The sequence below is a fragment of the Microchirus variegatus genome (genome assembly GCF_963457635.1).
Source record: "Microchirus variegatus genome assembly, chromosome: 20".
Classification (NCBI taxonomy): Eukaryota; Metazoa; Chordata; class Actinopteri; order Pleuronectiformes; family Soleidae; genus Microchirus; species Microchirus variegatus.
In genome coordinates, this window is record NC_139821.1 from 20,802,381 (window position 1) to 20,826,203 (window position 23,823).

Genomic DNA, 23,823 nt, shown 5'->3' on the forward strand with positions numbered 1-23,823 from the left:
GTCGGTGTACGTTCGTAACGTAATTGCACAAACGGGGTTGAGGTTTAGCTGAATGAAGATACAGTGTAATATGGAACATTTCTGCATGAAAATACCCCAAAACAACACAACTAATGGTACTTTGTTGAGTACTTACATTAGCCAAAATGATTCCTACACTATTTACATTGATAGAAATCCATATTCTTATTCACTGTACTGGACATTTCATTTTATTTGCCTTATAATCACATGGCAAACCCCCATGAAACATCAATATTCATAATTCATTCATTTTATGGTGTATTTGACTGTTGAACTGTCCAGCTGAGATTAGCACAATGCTCCTGCGACCCTCGTTCATATATTACAAAGTTCTATTAGCACCAAAATGTTATTTAAATTCACTCCTGCTGCAGTGGGGGCGCTAAAGCATCAAAAGTAAAAGTGGCTTCTGTAAGTGATTAACCGTGGGGCCTCACAGGGAAACCAGAGATTGTTTGTTAGAAGTCAAAGGTGAAAAAAAAAAAAAAAAGTGTGTGTGTGTGTCCTTTTCTAGCATAAACACTGACATTGTCAGGATCTGTCGTCCTCATGGAGACCTAAACCTAATCTTTCTGAGGAACTGTTTTAAGTTCAAAGCCAAGATTTGATTGTGGTTATGTTAGGGTATTAACTGGTGATGGAGTCAAGTTACTTTGACACAAGTGGATTCATTGAGCATAGTAGAAGCTTAAAGTGCTACTTGTCATCACAGATAGATAAGCAGCACACGTGTGACTATATGATGCACGTTTGAGGTGTTGAAATTGGCTGAAAAATGATGTGAATGGAGAGGATTCAGCATTCACAACTTAAGCATAGAAACCAGGAAAACAACATTTGGGAATTGCTAAAAGAGTAAAACAATAGTTGGAAATCACTGACTCAGCATTAAATGGTGCCACTCTCTTTCATTGGGAAATACTGTACACACTGTTTTTCCCAATCAAGCTTGTGTGTGTGTGTGTGTGTGTGTGTGTGTGTGTGTGTGTGTGTGTGTGTGTGTGTGTGTGTGTGTGTGTGTGTGTGTGTGTGTGTGTTAGCCTCAGTAGGAGGGGTGGGGAAGCTCCAACTCCTGTTGTTCTTACTCTGCAGGTCAGTTAGAGGGACTTCTCTCCGCGCTGCTCCCAGATCAGATCTCAGGTGTTTCCAGTGGCTGCGTCCTGCTCCTCCACTCTGACTCTCACCATGCCGTTGTCTCGGTCCTTGTCCATGACGTCCCTGAGCGGGGTGCTGCCGGCCTGGGAGGAGGACGAGCTGCCCGTGGAGGACCTGCTGCTCTTCGAGGTGGCCTGGGAGGTCACCAACAAAGGTCACCAACACCCACTTTTCCTCATACCGATGACACGCTGTCTGTTTAATTTCAAATGTGAATGTAAGGCTTTCGTTTAGGAATAAAATCAGCGGCACCGTTAATGTCAGTTATCACTGGCTGCCATTTCACGTACAATAATAATCATACAAATTTGAACTAATTGCACAAAAGCATTTTAATACCTTTTTTTTATTTAGCTTATAAGTGAGGCATAATACGTGAATATACCTTTGGTGAAATCTGACTCTTTGCCCCCCCCCCCCCCCCCCCCCATTGAGCAAATACTGAATATAGAGTCAGAGTCTGTTTGAGTTAAACATTAAACTGCTGATAAGTTATGAACTGACGGATTCTCCTCACATGTTTGTCGTGAATATCATAACAAGCTCAGACGGATTCTGCGACTACTTCTACTACTACTACTACTGCTACCACCATTACTATGCTAATACTGACCTTATAAGTAAACAACAAAGAAATAAGGCTAATAATTATAACTATAATATTATTATGGATGCATGGATGGATAGATAGCTCAATCTAGATGTTCAGGGAATAAATATAGAAATGAAAAGGATCCAGAATCGAGCCTTGAGGTACAATTATTAATTAATAATGTAATTCAATGGAGAACTGATGGTTTTGACTCGTAATAATTCTGCTTTCACGTTTTGTTATGCAGTGGTGACGTCAAACCAAGCAAACTTAAAGGTGCATTATGTAATAAATGATAAAATCCTCCTAATATGTCACAGAGACTCAGGAATAATGTTCATATAACAAACTGAACTCACCAACAACAACAGTACAGACAAAATATTTGCATTAAAAATATATATTTTGCAGACTGCAAATCATGTTAATGTTTTGAAATCATGTTTTGGCGTCATGTGGCGCCACCTACCGCCGTCTACCAATCATTGCAGGGTTGAACCAGTTAGGTATTTTGAATTTGAATGTAGTAACTGTTTTTGCCACATTCTTACATATGACGCCTTTAAGGTTTGTTACAATAATCCAGTCAAACCAAATCCGTCGACTTTTGTTTTAGTCCAGATTGAAGGGAGCCTGATTTCAGTCGAATTTTAGTTTTCCTGTTTTCATTCAGCACAGTTGTTGATTGTTGTTCACAGACACACCGCACACACACACACACACACACACACATACACACACACATAAACACACACACACACACACACGCACGCACACACATGGTGCCCAGCCTCTCTAGTTTAGCCCAAATTGAATGATATAGAATATTGTTGCATATAGATTTACTGTATAAACCTATTCTGTTTTTTTAACATATATCATTATTTCAATATTTACACAATATATAATATCTTTTTTAACAAAACTACGCCTCAGACGATATTTACACACCCCATAAATATGTTTTTAATCAGTTAAAACTGAATTTGACTGCGTTTCCTATAGTTCTGAGTGTTGAAAGTGATTGTTGAGTTGATATGTTTCTAATGCATCATGCACATGCGCTTGTTATCGAACAGTTCACAGGTGATTGGTCATAGGTTGGTTATTAGCTGTTGTTTCCCCCCTCGCCTCTGATATCCAGCGCTCTGTGATGCAGTTTGGACGTCATTATGAGCTCAGAGTCTTTTTTTCTATCAATATTTGTCTTTTCGCTGCCAAATGGGCATCTGGGTAAAATATTTCCCTGTGCTTTAGTCTGACTCACAGCACTAAACACAGCATAGGGAAGAAAACACTGCTGATTACTGAGCATCAGTGTGAGCAAATATGTAAACGTCAGATAAACACAGGATTTAAATGAGGTTTTATCTTGATCCAGCATTTAGAGAAGGTTTCTTCTATTACTAAAACATGTTTGTATTATTTGTATGCCTCGTGTTTGTGTGCATGTTTGTTTGTTTGTGGATGGACCACAGGAGAAAAGCTGTGACCGAAAACTGAATTCAGTGTAAATCTGTGATCAAAGTGACAGCTTTGATTTCACGCGATAACATCAGACAATTCATCAGTTTTTGGTCGAATGTTTTTTTCTACTAATTTAGAAACAATTCAGGATTCACACTTCCTTTTTCCATCCCGATGCAGATGATTTAATATCCTTATTGCGTTATATACTCACAAAAAGTTAGGGATTCAATTTCAGAATGCACCTAAAATGCTCTTTAACTTTTACAAGTGAACTTTTAAGTGAACCTTCTCTAAACTTTTGAATGCACATGTCCAAATGTTCAATGTTTCAGTTCTTATTGAATAACATGCTGTTCTCCAACAAGGTGATTAACTGCAAAAATCACCGTCAAAACTGTCTGATGTAAAAGTTCTGCCTCAATGACAATTTGTATTCAAATGCTGACGTCATGAGCCCAAGAGAACACTTTAAAATTTACCAAGTTATTGAGACGTTGAGATGTTCTGTTCACTGTTGTTCGCTCTTGTTTGAGATAAATAAATGACTGTTGCATCCTTCTACGTAAAGGCCCTGCTTTCATGGTAAAATATCACTCTAGCATGAACTTTTCATAGAGATATTCCTGTCGAATATCTCTAACTTTTAGTATATTATATCATTATATCATAGTCCTGTAAAAAAACCAAAACAAAACAATGCAACAATCTGAAATGTTTCTACACCTTCATGATCTACATGTAGTAATCTATATTTATCTACATGACTGAAAGGTATTTCTTCATACAAAGAAGACAACAGTAGTAATTAAAAAGCATAGATTCAGGACATAGAAGCTGAGACTAAAGAATCTAAAGACTTGTAACTGTAAACTAAGGAGAACAACATCAGACCACAATAACTGCTTCTTTTTTATTATTATTATTTAAAGTTAAATGTCCTCTCTCTGCAGTGGGAGGAATCTACACCGTGATCCAGACCAAGGCCAAGGTCACCGTGGACGAGTGGGGGGAGAACTACTTCATGATGGGGCCGTACTTTGAGCAGAACTTCAAGACACAGGTGGAAGCCTGCGAGCCGCCCAACCCTGCAATCAGGAAGGCCATGGACGCTCTCATCCACAATGGCTGCCAGGTGTGTGTGTGTGTGTGTGTGTGTGTGTGTGTGTGTTTCTTACCTTATAACCCAAACCTGGTCCTAATGAGCTCGTGCCTCATCTCTGAGGAAGTGGTTAGTTTAAGGTTATGGCTAGGGGCTGGGCGATATATGGAAAATGTATTGTTATCGAAATTTACGACGATAATCAACGTCATTTCGGCGTTATCAATACATTCAATAATAATAAATAAAAAAAAAACACTCGGACACTTGTATCAGGCAAATGGTCAATCATGCAAATTAGGCGATGACGTCATTTAGCAACTTCAGATTACAAGTTACTTTCTTAGTTACATTCAGCAGCTGCCGACACACAATAAAGAATAAAGTGATCTACTGATCCAGTGGAGCGTTACTTTCATATAGCTATGGCCTCACTATCCCTGCAGCACTGTAAGTAATGTGTCTGTGATTGAGATCATTGATATTCAACTGTATTTGCATCAAATGTGAATGTTTTAGCCAAAGATTATGCGACAGTGTATTATTTACCAGCTGTATTTAAGTTACTTAGATTTTGGAACGTTTCCTATTCCTATAGATTCTGGGACTTTTGCTCCAACTCTACATGCTGTACAGGCTTCGAGGCGACCTGTGTTTGTGACGTCGGGCTATAGAAATTAAACTGACTCGACTCGACTCGACAAGGTTGTTGGTGCCAGACTGATCAGCTGATCTGCTGAGGTCTGAAAAAGAGGAAACATCTTGTGAGCGTCAGTTCTCTGGGTGAAGAAGTCGTGTTGATGCCAGACGTCAGAGGAGGCTTTGGTTTGAAATGGTAGAAAAACAGTAGCTTAAATAACCTGCTTGGTATAAAGACAGTGACCTGTGAACATTGTAGCAGGTGCCAGTTTATTAGGTTTATTAGGTGTTGTTTCTGTGGAATGAAGTGGCTGAGTTTTGTTGACCTCGTGGCTCGTGAGAAGATGTGAAATGTTGGTCTCTCACAACCCAGTGATGATCAGCCACTAGATGGCAGCAATATACTAAAGAACCTGATGATGCTAAGTCAAGCCACTGTGGCATGTGGTCGTCCATGTGTCAGTCAGTGGTCACTGTGAGCTTTATGTGTAAAACTCTATGAAAACTCTGCTTCATCAGGAATTAATGGCTTTATTTAAAGCAACACTATGCAGCTTTTCTGGATGTCTGCAGAAGGACATTCTCCAAAGATTGTCATGTGAGCTCGTGAGGATGCAGCAGTATGCAGCAAATACAGCGATGAGTGGCAGAGTGAACCACTTTCTGCATGCTATAGACATCTGAATGTCCCGATGACCCAGTTCTTTTTACACGATCCAGAGTTCATGGCTGAAAATGGCTTTACATGATGCAAGGACAGAGGTTCAGGTGCAGAGTGGGAATAACAGAGACTCCACGCTCAAGTCAAATAGCCGTTAAACTGTTAAAACTAATGATCTGTTGCAGTGCAGGTTGAATGGCTGCATCAAACAGAAGAGTCTGTGTGCCAGCATTCATGTTTGAGTTAAAAGTCTTTGTTTTGAAGGTATATACAAATATACGCTCTTATTCAGTTCAACCCTTGGTGTGCATGTTCTATGAAACATGTTTACCCCCCTCTTACTTCAGTTATTGAAGTGAAATAGTGAAATAGTCTGTGTATGTGTGTATCTGCAACTGTAGCAATAGTGTTGTTTTAAAGCTTTCTTCAAAATAGATTTACTGTGCAAATGATTGTATGTCACGAAAGCAAACAGTAGTTTCATAAATGATTGTTGGCCTGTTGCGCTGCTGCTGTATACACACTAATGCTCCCTCAGTCCAGGCTGATATTTGTTTGACAGTCGCATACAAATGATGTTTCATCTTTTAATGCCTGGAAAATGTATGTGTGATTACAGAAAGGACCTCTAAAACCTGAGGTTCACATTCAGCAATTGTGTCAATGCTGACTAAATGACTGAGTTCTCAGCCTCTGTAGCAGATATAGGAACACAATTCAAAAGGTATTTGAGAGCTTACACATGTGGCTTTTCTTCTGGGAAATTGAGTTTATTTAGATATACATTCACACATTTTTTTTGATATTATAAAACACTATTTTCAATGCAAAATACTGCCTATAATACAAGCTCTACCATCAGAGCTATAAAGGCTTGTACGCAATACAACAGTGTAGACAAAATGTTTTATTTGCGTATCGGCGCTATTGCACGACACAATTATTCATGTTATTGCACAAAGTGCCATTAAACCCAAACAGTAGAACAGTTGTTAACATACAGTATGACAGGCCTACATCACATTCTCACATTAACCACTTCTTCCCTGACCCTCTTTTTGGAGTCCTTGCTCTAAAATGACATTCTCAAACTAAATAGTATAAATCTCTGCACTTACAAGCTCTATGTGAATTATCTTAGTACCAAAATAAAGATAACACTTGTGAGATTCCACCAGAGGTGTAAGTTTCACTGTAGATGCCACTGTGTCAGAGTAAATGTACATGGAACAAAGCATAAATAAAGGATTTTTTTTCTCACGCCTAAAAAATATCGCATTTTAAAGCAAATATCACCTTTAAATCATGCAGTAGGAGCTTAAAAACACATGGAGGTCATGTAACAACATGTGGATATGAGCTGTGCAAAGTCTGATGCTGCTGAAGTGAAGCAGAGTAAAATGGCAGAGGTTTTAGTAAAGAGATGTCTAGGTGTTCTCTCGTTTGGCACAGTTTTCACCTAAATGGGTTAAAGCCAACAGTGCATGTGTTTGTGTTGATGCTACAGGTTCATTTTGGACGCTGGCTGATCGAGGGGAGCCCCTACGTGGTCCTGTTTGACATCGCCTCCGCTGCCTGGAACTTGGATCGGTGGAAGGGCGACCTGTGGCACACCTGCCACATCGGCCTGCCCTACCATGACCGCGAGGCCAATGACTCGCTCATCCTGGGCTCCTTGATCGCCTGGTTCTTCAAAGAGGTCAGTCCCCGTTTTTGGATTGATGTTTAGCACACATTGCTCAGATCAACTGTCATCTGTCCATAAACGCATGGACGCAGCTTCACAGTAATGTAGTTAGAGAATGTGACCCCATGTCACTGTTTCATCTGCTGTTCCAGCTGACAGACAACCTCGGAGACAAGCCAAATGTCGTTTGTCATTTCCACGAGTGGCAGGCAGGACTTGGCCTTATTCTGTCCCGCTCCCGTAGGATTCCCATGGCAACAGTGTTCACAACACACGCCACGCTGTTGGGACGATACCTCTGTGCTGGGAACGCCGACTTTTATAATAACCTGGACAAGGTGAGAGGCCGTGCTGTACACTGACACAACTACAGAATGACTCTATTTCTTTTTAGAAAGATGATCGTGGCCCAATTCAATTCAATTTATGCATATCATATAAAACACATAGCAATTCAAAGTAAAAGTTTGGGGAAGATTTCAGGAAATGTATTTGCCCAAAGAATTTTCATGTGACCCGGTCTCTGGAAATGACTGCTCCATACTGTCCCAGGTTATAACGTTATAACGTTGTTGTTCCCATTCAGATATCACTGATTATCAATTAAATATATAATATTGTGAAAATATGTATAACAATCACCCAAAGTGTTCAAAACACCAGCACATCTGTGTTTAATGCTCTCTTTGCATTGAGCCATCTATATTCTAAGGCAAGTCCACTGCAGACCCTTGTTTTTATCTGGTCCAGATGTGTTTTTAGACGGGTAGTGAAGCATTTCTGACATAGCTAAGTGCCTAACCTGAACTCTTTAACCTAGTTATAACCATAAAAAACCTGAAAAGGGCCTTTACATTTGTGTGGATGAGACACATTTTCCTTTAAGGTCAAAATGTCCTCACAAAAATCAGTTGGTACATTTCTTTGGACCTCACAAAGATATAAATACATGTCCTCTGAGGACTAACTTGTTATTGTTTAAGCCCGAAATGGAATACAATTATACTCAGTCACACACATACATCAGAAAACACAGCGTGACCTTTGACCCACCTGTCAATCACGTCTGTTATGTAGCAGCTGTCAGATGAATTATCAGACTGTAAAGTTCAGGCCAGAACTCGCTGCCTGTTACGACCACTTAGAGCATCATGAGTGATACTGAGCCGTGTGGACATGTCAGCGGGGCTGTTTTGATTTGGCTTTGCCCAAATCTGAAAGGTTAGCGTGGGCCTAAAGGCCACTCGCTGTGGACGGATAATTGACGTGGGCCTTATCTGTCAGTGATCCACTCAGTCTGAGCAGGAAGTCCAGATGCATTTACACAGAATGAATATGCATTCCCAGGTTTGTTACTTAACAAACAAACAAACAAACAAACAAACAAACTCAGAGTATGGAATGAAGAATAATAATTAGGACTTTAGGCTCTACCACTTCCCATATCTGTGGACATTACATTGACTTCCATTCATTTCCTGGAGACTTCCTCAAACTTTAACCAGAACTACTACTGATATTATTATGGGGACTTACTTTTGGTCCCCATTAGGAAGACAAGTCCCTATAATGCATTGAGTTTTCATTTTTATCCCTTATGCCAAGGCTGTCAAACTCATTTTCACTGAGGGCCACATCAGCATCATGGTTACATTCAAAGGGCCAGATGTAACCGTCATACAGAATAAATTTAACTAAATGTAACAAAAGATCATGTAAAGGTAACTACTCTGTAACATATTACTAAATAACTTTCTGTATTTATTACTTATTCAATTTCACTGTCGCATGATGCATATACAATGATACACTGCCATCTAGCGGCGGTGCCGTCACTTTGCGGGTAACGCAATCGCCATGCATTGTGGGAAATGTAGTTTATGGTCAATGCGCGCCTTAAACCTGCATAGACCAATTTAACACAGATTTTTAAGACAAATGAATCACTTGCGGGCCACATAAAATGACGTGGCGGACCACATCTGGCCCCCGGGCCTTGAGTTTGACACATGTGCCTTATGCCTTATCAACCTTGCCAAGGGACTACAGGCTACAACCTGACATATTTACATTTTAATGCTGATGAATATGTGTTGTCCCTTTCCTTAAAAGAGGAAGAAAAAAAAGATTTATGTCTCCACAACATTTTTGCATTCTTTGTGTCGACACTCTAACTCTAACCCAGGAGTGTCAAACTAATTTTTATTTCAGGGGCCACATGGGACCCCCAATTTGATCTGAAGAGGGCCAGATCTGTCAAATAACAGCATAATAACCTATAAACAACAAGAACTCCAAAGTCTTTCCTGTGTTTTACATTTAATGAATTCTCTTTTCACAAAACAAATTATGAACAACCTCACATTTCTTGATATACATTTAATATTACTGAACTTTTGCATATATAATTGTGCATTACAACTTACAGATCACAGTAGATCTACAAAGGCGCTAACATTTAGTCTCAGGTATCTAGAATTAGTATTTCTACACTATGATGAGGATCTTGAGCCCCTTACCATGACCTTAACCATTACAGCTAAATGCCTAACCCTAACCTAAACCCAACTCTAACTCTAACCCTAAAACCAGGTCTTAACCCCGAAAACCCCCATATGTGAAGACCAGCCAAAAAACCCTCACTCCCTACACTCTTAGAAATAAAAGTGCTAAGTAGAACCATATAAGGTCTGCATGTCCTCATAGGAGAACCCTTTTTGGCTGGAACCCTTTTGGAGGGTTCCACCAAGAACCCTTCTAAAACCCTTATTCTGGAAAAGGGCTTTTAAAGGGTTCAAAATTGATCAAAATGGTTCTTACTGGAACCATTAGTGTTACCAAGAACCCCTTTCAGAAGCAAATGGTTCCAGGTAGAACTTTAGCCCTTGTAGAAGAACCCTTTTGGAACCCTTATTTCTAAGAGTGTATGGTTTATGCAGGTTTTTTTTTGGATGCAGATACAAGAACACACCCAGGGGTCACACACGCTCATCATCATCATCATCATCATCATCATCATGATCGTCACGTTGACCTTTCAACCACGTGTTAATCATAATTCTTGTGTCACTGAGTCTGTTCTGCTGCAGCTACGCTAGTGAACTGGAGCGGAGTCGATCGATAGACGGTGAAACATGATTATATATTTTATAGTGTGTATATGTGTGTGTGTGTGTGTGTGTTTGTGATATAGTTCAACATTGACAAGGAGGCAGGTGAGCGACAGATCTACCATCGCTACTGTCTGGAGAGAGCTGCAGTCCACTGTGCTCACGTCTTCACCACAGTGTCAGAGATCACTGCTGTGGAGGCCAACCACATGCTGCACAGGAGGCCAGGTGAGGAAACTGACGTTTACAGCCGCCCTGCTCTCCTCAGTGATCGTCCTGCTGACATTAAAAACCCTCCTCTTCTGTGTTGATGGTGCAGATGTGGTGACCCCAAACGGGCTGAATGTGAAGAAGTTCTCAGCCATGCACGAGTTCCAAAACCTGCACTCCACCAGCAAGGCACGCATCCAGGAGTTTATCCGAGGACACTTTTATGGGTATGTGTTTTCATTTCTGGACTCGTCATCGCCTAAAAAGGACGTATGTGGGTTGTGACGACATCTTTTCTTCTAACAGTCATCTCGACTTCAACCTGGATAAAACACTTTTCTTCTTTATTGCTGGCCGCTACGAGTTCTCCAACAAGGGAGCTGATATTTTCCTCGAGTCACTGTCCAGACTAAACTACCTGCTGCAGGTAAATACAAATAAAAACACTGGCACGTCCTCATGACACTGTAACGATGTAACAGACAAATCTAACACAGAATTTCAACAAAAAACAACAACATTTCGTACATTTCTTTGCCATCTATGGCAGGTGTCTCAAACTGCTTCTATTGTTGTCAAGAGGGGGCCGTCCTGTTCTCAATATTACATCATGATATCACACGTATACTTAATAATACTATTTATGATGCAAAATTAATTTTTAATATCAAAAAACAGAGACGGTTATTTTAAATGACATAAATAATAATGTGGAATGTGTAATTAAAATTCATACCAGGAGCCGTTTCGGCCACTTCCATTTGTGGCTCGGGCCCTAACAAGTGTATTTATGCATGTTATATATGATACAATTAATAATGGGATAATTATGACCAAATGTCTTATTATTACTGTTATAATAAACAATACTAACAAACATGTGCCTCAGCTACAGACTGTGTTTAAAAGACAGTGAGCTTTCGGACCATGTTTTCATTGTAACATGATATTAAGTGGGGAGCTTCTGCTTCTCGGCTCCATATTTTAACCGTGAGTTGATTTTTAAGGTTTGAGTTGGAACATCATTACTGTATAGAATGCATTCTTGTCCAAGTCTTTAACTTGGGGTTTCTTAACCCTGGTCCTGGGGACCCACTGCCCTGCATGTTTTAGACGTTGATCATTCCAATCAGGGTTGAGAATCACTGATATTAGTCCATCTCCACTTCCGTCCTGTTCTCTCCTTCCTCCTCTTCCTCTTGTCTCCACAGGTCCACAAAAACGATGTGACAGTGGTGGTGTTTTTCATCATGCCGGCACAAACCAACAACTTCAATGTGGAGTCGTTGAAGGGACAAGCGATACGCAAACAGCTCTGGTAGGTCACACTGTAGCCCCGAATTACAGTACATTGATAGGTACAAGGGTGGAGCAGGTAGGCAGCAAATAGGCATAGTTCAGATTTTTGAACATTAAGTTGTATGACACAGACCCCAGGAGTAGATTTGATGCATCATTTTACCAGGCTCCGGGGAGAGAGCTTGTGTCACATAACTCACTGGTTTTAAACCACATGCATGTGTTGTGTTAACACGTTTGAACAATAAAGCGCAGTCCATCAGTATGTCAGATCGCACTATCCATTTGGATCTATTTTCAGGGCCGTACAGAGAGAAGACTTTGACTGAAAATTGTTGGATACAGTTTGGCAGCTTACATTGTTTGTGTTATCCTGAAGATAAATCCTAAACCAGTCTTAGGGCCAATTCCAATTCCTATCTTAACCCTCAAGCTCAACCCTTAATCTTAACTGGCCTCAAAACCAAGTGTTGAGGGTTATTTTGTCACTTAGAAATGGGACGCCACTTAAAATCAGATACGTCTTCAGACTGTAGGGGGCAGAATAACGCCAAAGCTGCGTCCAGTCTGTCAACTCCAAAAAAATAGAAGAAGAAGAACACATTTACGTCAGGATTATTTATTACGATCCGTTTGTCAGTCAAGTTATTAGGTTGTCAGTTAGTTATAAGATGATACTCATACAAATATTCAGCTGACAGTTACCACACACCACGACTTATTGAAAAGTAAATCACACCGGCCGACTATTGACAAAAGATCGTAAAATAAAAATAAATGTTACGCAACAATGACGTCAGTAATCCATAATATGGGCCTAAACTAAGATAATGATTTTTAACAAAGAAAAGACTTCATTTGTAGCGTACTCGTTTCGCTGCTTTCGGCGCCATCTTTGTTATGTCAAAACACGCAATGCATTCTGGGTAGCCCTTGCTCCCAAGGGTGGTCTCAGAAAATCTGAATATTGAGGGCGATACAGCCCTTAAACTCGCCCCTCAACTGAATTTTTCTGAGAATCAGGACAGCACTTGCACTAGAGGGAGAGCATTTTTGAGATTGAGGGTTAAGAGTGAGGTTTAAGCAAGGAATTGGAATTCACCCAAAGTCTGGAATGAAAAGTCCTAAGGCTGGTTTCCCTTTGCCTCTGACAGGGACACAGCTCACACTGTGAAAGAGAAGTTTGGAAAGAAGCTGTATGAAGCTCTGTTAACGTAAGCATGTTATTGATGAGATGACATTGATCTCAGATCAGCCTCATACATCCACATGATTCTCTGGATGAAGATAATGTGTCGATGTTGTGTCCTCTGTCCTAAACCAGAGGGACGATCCCGGACATGAACTCCATCCTGGAGCGAGACGACTTCACCATGATGAAGAGAGCCATTTACGCCACTCAGGTACAGTTGCGCTGCAGATTTGTCTTTGTGTGTTGTTGAATTAAAGATTGTCTGACAAAACTACCAGCAGTTCGAGGTCACATGATCCTGTGTATATAAGGATATGAAATATGTCACAATAGCAAAATGGCCGGTGACAAATATACAAACATGGATGGTGGAGTTTTCATGAATGTATAGCTGTTGTTTAAGCTTTGACTGTCTATTTACTATGGTGTTTTTGCAGTCATTATGCATATTTTGGAAATATTGTATACTGGCAATATTATATAATAGGAAAATTATCGTTTTAAGCAAGACTGCATGTAGTGTACAATAATATAATGAGTAGCTAAAATGGCGTTTTTGGTACGAGGGTGCAGCACTCGCTTACCTGGTTTAGAAAAAACGGTTTATAAACCGTATGTATACTTGTGTACATTTTGTACATTTTGGACGCCTTACTATACTATGACTTTTTTACCACGACATACTAAACCATGATTTTTTTTTATACCACATTTTGGACGACATACTAGTAAAAAATGTAAATGCATTCACACAGATAAACACACATTCATGCATCTACTTACACACTCACCCAATTGTACAGCGAACTTGGTGAGGACAATCATAGACCCAATGCTAACCCTAACGCACAAATACACATATGTTTTTGTATTATATACGATAACACATAGATAAGAATATTTACGCATGCAGACTTACTATAAATCATATATTAACACTCAACAAAAATATAAACACTCACAAAGAAAAACTTAAAATTTAACAAAACAGAGTAACTATCCAAAAATAACAGTACTACCTTTTTCAATAAACTGGCTTTAATTTGCGAGCATTAGGATCAATTTCAAAACAAAAGTCCTGGAGTAACGGCAGGAAGAACACAATGGGGGTCGATGGTCTAAGTTCACAAACTTCAATAACGTGTGTGTCCACTCATGCAGAGCGATACACCGGCGACGCATGGACATCACCAGGTCGTCCATCGTGGTCTGGGGGATGTTGTTCCGTTCCTCCTGCAGAGCCACTTGAAGTTGGCGGCCGTTCCGAGGAACTGGAACGCAGTTCGCTGTGGTTCCAGTCTCTCTTAAAAGAGTCCACAGGCGGCTGACAGTGGAATGATGCACATTCAGTTGTGTTGCCACAGCTGTAACGCTCAGCCCAGCACTCAGCATGAGCCAATGGCACGCTCCATCATGATTTGTGACATCTGTGGCATATTGACAAGTGACAAAAGTCCACATTTTGGTGTGCCCTTTTATTGACCAGACCATAAGGAGTGTCTGTGTACTGGTCACACATATTGACCACCACTCTGCCATGCTCCATGACTCTGGTGAGTTGAAATACTCAATCTGAGATTGTCGTCAATAGGAGTGGCTGAGTGACGCTGGACTACTGGGTTTGAGCAAAACAAAGAATCTGAGCAAATGACATGACATTCTCTATTTTTGTTCACCATTTCAAGTTTGTGCGTTTCTATTTTTGTTGAGTATACATGAATGTGTATGTTATACCGTGTCTATGTATAGAAAATAGCAGGTAGAAGATGCTGCAGCAGATTGATCTCCATACTCTCTTAGGCTGTCGTTTTATGAATGGCCGAGACATTTCCTCAGCAGTGGTCGATGCGAGTGACGGCCTCTGCTGTAGATGAATTACAGGACGACCTGAGGGGGATCCCATGGAGCACATAGCATGAATGAACGTCACCAGCTTAGTTTGATTAGCTTCCTGTGGCACAGACAGTGGGTCAATAGCCTTGCTGTGTCCAGGTGATGTATGTTACAGCAACGCAGTTACAAGCTCTGCGTCCACACAAAAGGTCTCCCTCAATTAAATTAATTTATGCCAACGTCAATATTCCAGGCGCTGGAAATGAAGTGTGAGTGGTATCGACTGCTACTGTGAGAAAGGTGATGGATATGAGGCTCACCCTGACGTTGTCGTCGTGATTACTTCTCAGTTTGTCGTTCATTTCATTGGTAGCCCTCGTCATTCGTCTTGCACTCTGACTTTTATATTACAGACTTGTTTTTTTTTCACAAACTTCTAAGAGCAGTTAGGAAGGATATCGCCTTGAATCGTAGCTCCCCATTTAAATTATTTGAAGTGTTGTGCGCTGCATGTATAGTCGTGCAGTTAAACTGATGTTAAAACGTTGTCTGTGCGTCTATTACGGTCAATTTTTATTGGTATATTCTGTTTCTGTGTTTGTTAAACTGTTAAATGACCTCCTACAGGTTCACTTTTATTGTTGTGATTGCCAAGTGGGAGTAACCTAAATTATATATATATATATATATATATATATAATCACTTTATAATGAAATAATTTGGATCAGATATGCAAAGGCCGCAGTATTTTCCCTTAGGCAGAGAGAAAGAGAGATACAATTTTCGTTCTCACCATTAGATGTCACTGTTTCTTACACACTGGACCTTTAAGTCAAATCATCAATTTCCTATGAAGATACAGCTCCTTCAAAGTAAATATCACCGACTCAAACACATTATATCACACCGTTGCACTAATGAAGTGTGTGATGTTCTATGCAGTGCAGTCGGACTTGTGATGTATGAACACAGACATGTAATCATTCTCACTGATGGGAACTGAGCGGACGCTGTTCTCACATCAGGAGAAGTCGTACTTTTAGTGATTGCTGCTGTAGATTCATGGATTATCTGTCGTGTTTAGTTCACAGCAGTCAAGACTCTTATCCTGATGCATTGGGAACAAGCTAAATGTTAAATGATTAATTGAATCACATTATTATCCTTAAGGGGACACATTGATTTGGCAGTGTTTTTACAGGCTACACAGAAGAACTCAAAGGAGGATTAGTTTCCACGGCTTGTTGTTGTTGTTGTTGTTGTGCACTCCCAGCTGATTGGGAATCCTCTGATGACGGAGACTTGGGTTTCTCCGGAGCGCTTGGAAAAGGCTGAAACTGCCGAGAACACAGAGGAACACGAGTGAAGATCTTCAAAGGTGTAGGAAAATGGACTCGCTTTAGTGTAGCTGAAGTATTTCACCTCTCATCCATGAGACAACAAGACAACATGAGACTAGATACTAGTTATTCAGAACAACAGGAGCATTTTGGACGAGAGGTGCAACCTCTTCAACTCTACTACTGCTCAACTATCACATACACCAAGTCATACATGGACTGTATGACATGGTCTCATTCTCTGGGATGAAATTAAGTCTATGTCACTATTTCCAGGTCTTCTTGAATACAGCATGATGTCCATTTTTATAAAATATGACTCTGCTGCTGGTGAAGAATGAAATACAGAACTTCTACCGGCCGACAATTTTTTATTTTCATTGCAAGGAAAAGGTCAATCTTCACAGGAGTGATCCTTGCTGTGCACTCCACATTTATACCTGAGCAACTTCCCTTTGGCATTCCTCCAATAGACAAAGACCCTACCTTCAGATGATGCTTTCACACCTCTTTGTCTACTGTAGGCATCGGGGAGCTGGCTCCCAGGCTAGACACAATACACAATATACAATACACTATACACAAAGGACCTGGTATTCTGTACTGGGCAGGTATCGGGTGATGGGCAGTTCTAGCTCTGAGACAGAGAAATTGAATTTACCATTACAACCACTTCAAGTCAAACAGATGAAAAAGTATATTTTAGGGTGGGGGTTTGGAATATGTTATATTTTTATTTTCAAGAATAACAAGATTGGTATTTTATTCTCTTATTTAACACACACACACACACTGTTCTGCAGAGACACAGCCTCCCTCCAGTGACCACTCACAACATGTTGGAAGACTCGACGGATCCCATCCTGACTAATGTCAGACGCATTGGCCTCTTCAACTCCAGGAGCGACCGTGTTAAGGTATAAAGAACCATGTTCCTCCAACTGTGTGTCACGGTTATCTCACAAGCCTTCACAGGCCTTTGTGTGAGAACAAAACAGCTGTGTCATTTGTTACATTACCAAACATCCATCTCAGTTTATCTTATGTCTATATTATATACGTTATTTTCATGGCAATTGGCCAGTTGGTAGATTTCACTATTTGTTCAGGAAAAATAGGCCCTAAAACATTCATGAACCTTTGGATTTTAGCTTCCCAACATCATCAAACTGGGTCTTTTGTTATTGTATTTTCTTATTTAAATCACTGCTAAAAACTCTATACATCCGTCCATCTTCTACTGCTTTATCCTCCATATATATGTGCATTATGTATTTTGAGGCTGTTCTGTTGAACCTCTCCTTCTCCTTTCAGATCATCTTCCACCCTGAGTTCCTGTCCTCCACCAGTCCTCTGCTGCCAATGGACTATGAGGACTTTGTCCGTGGCTGTAACCTCGGAGTGTTTCCCTCGTACTACGAACCATGGGGATACACACCTGGTAGCCTTTTAGCCTCACACTGCTACCTGTCACACACATATACAGTACATAACCCTGCATTCCCTTAGATTTTTCATGGTGGACAAGTGGTTAGAGCTGCTGTCTCATAGCAAAAGAAGGTGCCAGGTTTGAACCCTGTCCTTTCTGTGTTGAGTTTGGAGGTCAGTGCCCATGACCAAGGCACTAATATTCAATCTGGAGTTGGTCCCCAGGGGGCGCTGCTTACTGACTGCCCTTTGCTTTCAGTTCTAGGAAGGTTCCCAGTGGAGGATGGATAAAATGTCCTCACAGGAATACAGTTAACTTACCTTACCTCAAAGCGTCTGATCATAAGATAATGTGACTCTGAGTAGACGAGGCCTCTGAAGTTATAACACTGACCTGCAACATCCTGATCGCCCCGTCTTTGCAAACCCTGTTGAGATAGTTGAACAGGTTTGTAAAAGTAAAACCAGCATTTAGCTGCATAAATAAATCTTAGTAAAATCTAAACAATTGCTATTATTTAAGGCACCATATGTAAGAATGTGGCCAAAAACAGTTACTACATTCACATTCAAAATACCGAGGTCTTTTAGGTTTGGTTTTCTGACTTAACTGGCAACCCGTGGTTGCTCGGCAGCTGAGACTCTACTGACTGCAATGATTGGTAGACGGCGGTAGGTGGCGCCAAAACATGATTTCAAAACATAAACATGATTTGCAGTCTGCAAAATGTTTTTTTTTAATGCAAATATTTTGTCTGTACTGTTGTTGTTGGTGAGTTCAGTTAGTTATATGAACATTATTCCTGAGTCTCTGTGACATATTAGGAGGATTTTATGATTTATTACATAATGCACCTTTGACTAAATATTAAAATTGTTGCCAATTTACATGTTCGACTAATTGACTAAGATTGCATTTTTTTTAGCTGTGCAGTTGTGCTTTTTGTTGTTTCCAGGTGAGTGCACTGTCATGGGCATCCCCAGTGTGACCACCAACCTCTCCGGCTTTGGCTGCTTCATGGAGGAGCATGTGTCTGACCCTGCTGCCTATGGTACGGACACACGTACACACACACACACACATTCTTGTACTTGCTGCATATTGAGGACCAGCATTTCCACTTTATAAATCAACACAATTACAAATATCTACTTCATGAATGACATCTACAAAGAACTACTGGTTGCAGTACCATAAAATGTCTGCAGGTGGAGCCCCAGAGCAAAAAGAGCTGGAAAACTTTTTAGATTTTTTTTTTTTTTTTGGTCCAAAATTTGACAAAAACGTCATACTATACTATATTGTCCAACATGTGAAAAAAATAGTTTTTACCCAAAATGTTTGGTCAAAAATTTGACAAAAACGTCATACTATATTATGTCGTCCAAAATTTTTTGAAAAATTGACCCAAAATTTGACAAAAACGTCATACTATACTATATTGTCCATGCTATATATATATTTTTTTTTTTAATTGAGTATAGCATGTTATAGCAACCTAAGGAAGTGATTTGAAGTGAGGACCGGCCAAAATGTTCTCACTCCGTAAAAATGACCTAACTTTGTTGGTTAAAAACCCTCACTGGTCCTCAGTATGCCGCAAGTACAAGAACACACACACAAACACACACACACACACACACACACACACACACACACACACACATATACAGTATTTGTACATTAGAGTTATTTATAGGGTGATAAATGTGTGATATAAAAAAAATCATTGTTTTCCCTTCTCTCAGGGATCTACATTGTGGACCGGCGGTACTGTTCCCCTGAGGATACCTGTCACCAGTTGACCCAGTACATGTTCAGTTTCTGCCAGCAGTCGCGGCGTCAGCGCATCATCCAGCGTAACCGCACTGAGAGGCTGTCTGACCTGCTGGACTGGAGATACCTGGGCCGGGTAAGGGTTTCTGCTGCACCAGCAATCAAAAGACTGGCGTGAGGGATACAGTCAGACCATAATGAAAGACCATACTGGCTTTGGAACGACACGGGTGTGAATTTGAGCTGTGGTTCAGATAGAAAAGACCAAGTTAAGACTTATTTAAATATGCTATTTAATAGAGAGGATCACGTCACAATGGTATTGATTGTGACTGATTTGGGTTTCTGTCTAAATCCCCTTTTCATCTGATACAACACCTGCTATAATCTGGCCTTTGTTTGCAATGGGAATATTTACAAAAATCTGCTAAAAATCTGCTAATTTCATCCTTTCCAACTTTATCTTTTTTTATCTTATCGTTGTCTGCACCTTTTCCACAACAAAGTTACGAGGCAGCAATCCTAAATTGTTCAGTTTGAAAGACTGACTTGAGTTTGAAGATTTGAAACCACTGTTCTGTAACATTGTCACCAGATTGAATTCCAATTCCTTGCTTAATCCTCAATCTCAAAAATGCGCTCCCTCTAGTGCAAGTGCTGTCCTGATTCTCAGAAAAATTAAGTGGAGGCCAAGTTTAAGGGCTGTATCGCCCTCAATATTGAGATTTTCCGAGACCAGTAATAAAGGCTACCCAGAATGCATTGCGTGTTTTGACAGAGCAAAGATGGCGCCGAAAGCAGCGAAACGAGTAAGCTACAAATTTTCTTTGTTAATAGAGATAAAAAAATTATTGTATTATCTTAGTTTAGGCCCATATTATGGATTACTTTAAGGATTAAGATAGAAATTGGAATTGGCCCTGACACTTAAATTGGAAAAAAATAGACCTTTAAAGCGAAATGTAGGATTTAAAGCTTCAAATGATCAGGTCTGCATTGCCTGCATTGGCATTATGTCATTTCTGGTTTCAGGTCAGCTTTCTGCTGAAGTTACAGTTTGACTGGTGTTGTTATTGTGTCCCTTTGCTTCATCTATGTCCATGTGGCGCAGTGCAAACAAGCGCCTGCTTTAAACGGTGCATTCAGCCCTTTATCGTGCTACCGTTTATATTTTCCGACTGGAAGCGAAATGAAAAAAAAGCAAACAACACAGAAAGAAATAGATGTTGTGCAACTGCTGACGTAAATCTCTGCTGACTCGACAGTTCTACGTTCACGCTCGTCACCTGGCACTGAGCAGAGCTTTCCCCGAGAAGTTCACCATGGACCCCATCACTCTGAAGGTTAGTGCATGACGGTGTGTGAATGGACCAGGCCTCTCACATTCAAATGACCAATGTGTATTTGCACATAAGCACTTTCTGTGAAGCACTTTGGTTGCGGCTCAGCCGCTTGAAAATGTGCGTTATAAATAAATTTGACTTGACATTTTATTTGATCCAATCATCTAAGGAGGAAATTAGACTAACAAGTTTTTTTTTAGTTTATTTTTTAAAACCTTAACAGACTTATGTGAAGCCCAGTATCTCAGAAACACCACTCCTTTGTGCTTGTGTTCACATGATAACGTTTCTCATGTGCTCACTGACGGACTTGATCCACACTTGTCAAGCTTTAATTGACAGTATAACATTTGGATGAATGACAGGTCGTCATGTTGGACGGTGCCGAACACCGTTGAGCTCCATGAAACAAGACTATTCTCTTCAGTTTATTGTTTGGATTTGAAATGTGCAATTGTAATTGTAATTGCAATTGGGTTTTTAGATTAAAAGTAGATGTTTTCAAATGAAAAATGACGAAAGTAAGGAAGGAAAGAGAAAGGAGAGCAAAACTGAGGTGTTAGAAGAAAACACAATAAATATTAGCCTCTTACTAACAAGAAAGGTGTACAATCCACAAAGCAAGTGTAGTGATGAACAACGTAATTGGATTTTACCTAAAAGATAACCCTGAAAGTAATTAGGGTATTTTATATTTGTTTTAGCTTTTTTTAAAAACCCATTTTAAATGATCATTTTACCTCCTTAGACAGAGGGCTACCGTTACCCACGGCCCTACTCGGTGCCAGCCTCTCCTTCAGCCTCCGTCCACTCAACCCCTCACCACAGTGATGAGGAGGACGATGATGATGATGGTGGTGATGATGATGAACACGAGCCCTACGATGAAGACTTGGAGGCGGAGAGGGACAGGCTGAACATCAGGGCTCCTTTTGGGCTGGGCGCTGTGCCGAATTGAAAGGAAAAAAACATATACGGTAAAACTATGCGGCTGATAATATAACAGAAGGATGCTGACGTTCATTATTCATGATGTGCTGGTGGTTCACAGGTTTATTCAGTGCTTCTGCTCAGTGTATGAAATAAACATGGAGTGAAATGAATGTTCCTGACTCATTATCAGATAAACTGTACTGTAATAAGGTCGTGGAGATCACACTTCGCTGAGTTATTTAAAAAATACCGACAGAAAACGAGACCTCCACCTTTTCCTCACTAGTTCAGTTTAACTGTGGTGTTCCCCTGAGCTTTATCCTTGGCCCGCTGTTGTTTCTTCTCTGTGACTGTACAGAATAAAGATGTTGTCTTCAGCTACATCTTGTTTTCCAGGGCAATACAATCATTACATCACCCTTAATTTCCTTCAGTAAAATAAAAAAATTAAACAATGGTTGGTTTCTTGTTTACACTGAAAAGTCATTGAAATTCATTTAGTTGTCAAATACATAACATGTCCAAAAAGCGACCTTGAGTAAAACAAACATTTTGATTAATTCTTAAACTCAATGGTGGAAGTAACAGATGACCCGGTTCCACCGTGGAAAATAATCCTGATCATTACCTTGTGGTTTATCAAAACTGCAAAATCATATGTACGCATGACTCAGCATTAATTAATTTAACACATTACTTAATTAGTAAACCATTAATAATGTCTCTAGTAGTCATTTACTAATAGCATTTATTTGGAGTGAATAAGCATTAAGTAACAGTAATACTTTAGTATGTCGTCCAAAATTTGACAAAAACGACATACTATACTATGTCGTCCAAAATCTGACCATTTTTTTTAAAAACGTTTTTTTGGTCCAAAACTTGACAAAAACGTCATACTATACTATGTAGTACGTCCTACTATACTATGTCGTCCATAATGTGACCATTTTTTGAAAAAAAAAATTGGTCCAAAATTTGACAAAAACGACATACTATACTATGTCGTCCAAAATCTGACCATTTTTTTAAAAACGTTTTTTTTGGTCCAAAACTTGACAAAAACGTCATACTATACTATGTAGTACGTCCTACTATACTATGTTGTCCATAATGTGACCATTTTTTTTTAAAACGTTTTTTTGGTCCAAAACTTGACAAAAACGTCATACTATACTATGTAGTACGTCCTACTATACTATGTCGTCCATAATGTGACCATTTTTTGAAAAAAAAAATTGGTCCAAAATTTGACAAAAACGACATACTATACTATGTCGTCCAAAATCTGACCATTTTTTTAAAAACGTTTTTTTTGGTCCAAAACTTGACAAAAACGTCATACTATACTATGTAGTACGTCCTACTATACTATGTTGTCCATAATGTGACCATTTTTTGAAAAAAAAAATTGGTCCAAAATTTGACAAAAACGACATACTATACTATGTCGTCCAAAATCTGACCATTTTTTTAAAAAAGTTTTTTTGGTCCAAAACCTGACAAAGAAGTCATACTATACTATGTAGTACGTCCTACTATACTATGTTGTCCATAATGTGACCATTTTTTGAAAAAAAAAATTGGTCCAAAATTTGACAAAAACGACATACTATACTATGTCGTCCAAAATCTGACCATTTTTTTTTAAAACGTTTTTTTGGTCCAAAACTTGACAAAAACGTCATACTATACTTTGTAGTATGTCCTACTTTACTATGTCGTCCATAATGTGACCATTTTTTGAAAAAAAAGAATTGGTCCAAAATTTGACAAAAACGACATACTATACTATGTCGTCCAAAATCTGACCATTTTTTTTAAAAACGTTTTTTTGGTCCAAAACTTGACAAAAACGTCATACTATACTATGTAGTACGTCCTACTATACTATGTCGTCCATAATGTGACCATTTTTTGAAAAAAAAAATTGGTCCAAAATTTGACAAAAACGACATACTATACTATGTCGTCCAAAATCTGACCATTTTTTTTTAAAACGTTTTTTTGGTCCAAAACTTGACAAAAAC

General features: G+C 39.6%; 1 protein-coding gene across 1 annotated transcript; it reads left to right on the forward strand.

Annotated features, from left to right (window-relative positions):
- Positions 1–1,209: 1,209 nt before the first annotated feature.
- gys2 (glycogen synthase 2) lies at positions 1,210–21,818 on the forward strand (the record flags this gene model as incomplete). Its single annotated transcript, XM_083907112.1, has 16 exons — positions 1,210–1,333; positions 4,192–4,373; positions 7,148–7,339; positions 7,480–7,665; positions 10,521–10,665; positions 10,757–10,874; positions 10,954–11,074; positions 11,859–11,965; positions 13,101–13,160; positions 13,271–13,349; positions 17,116–17,229; positions 17,627–17,753; positions 18,697–18,792; positions 19,490–19,653; positions 20,783–20,860; positions 21,609–21,818. The coding sequence occupies 16 exons, from the start codon at positions 1,210–1,212 to the stop codon at positions 21,816–21,818; spliced, it is 2,103 nt and encodes a 700-aa protein (XP_083763238.1).
- Positions 21,819–23,823: the final 2,005 nt, after the last annotated feature.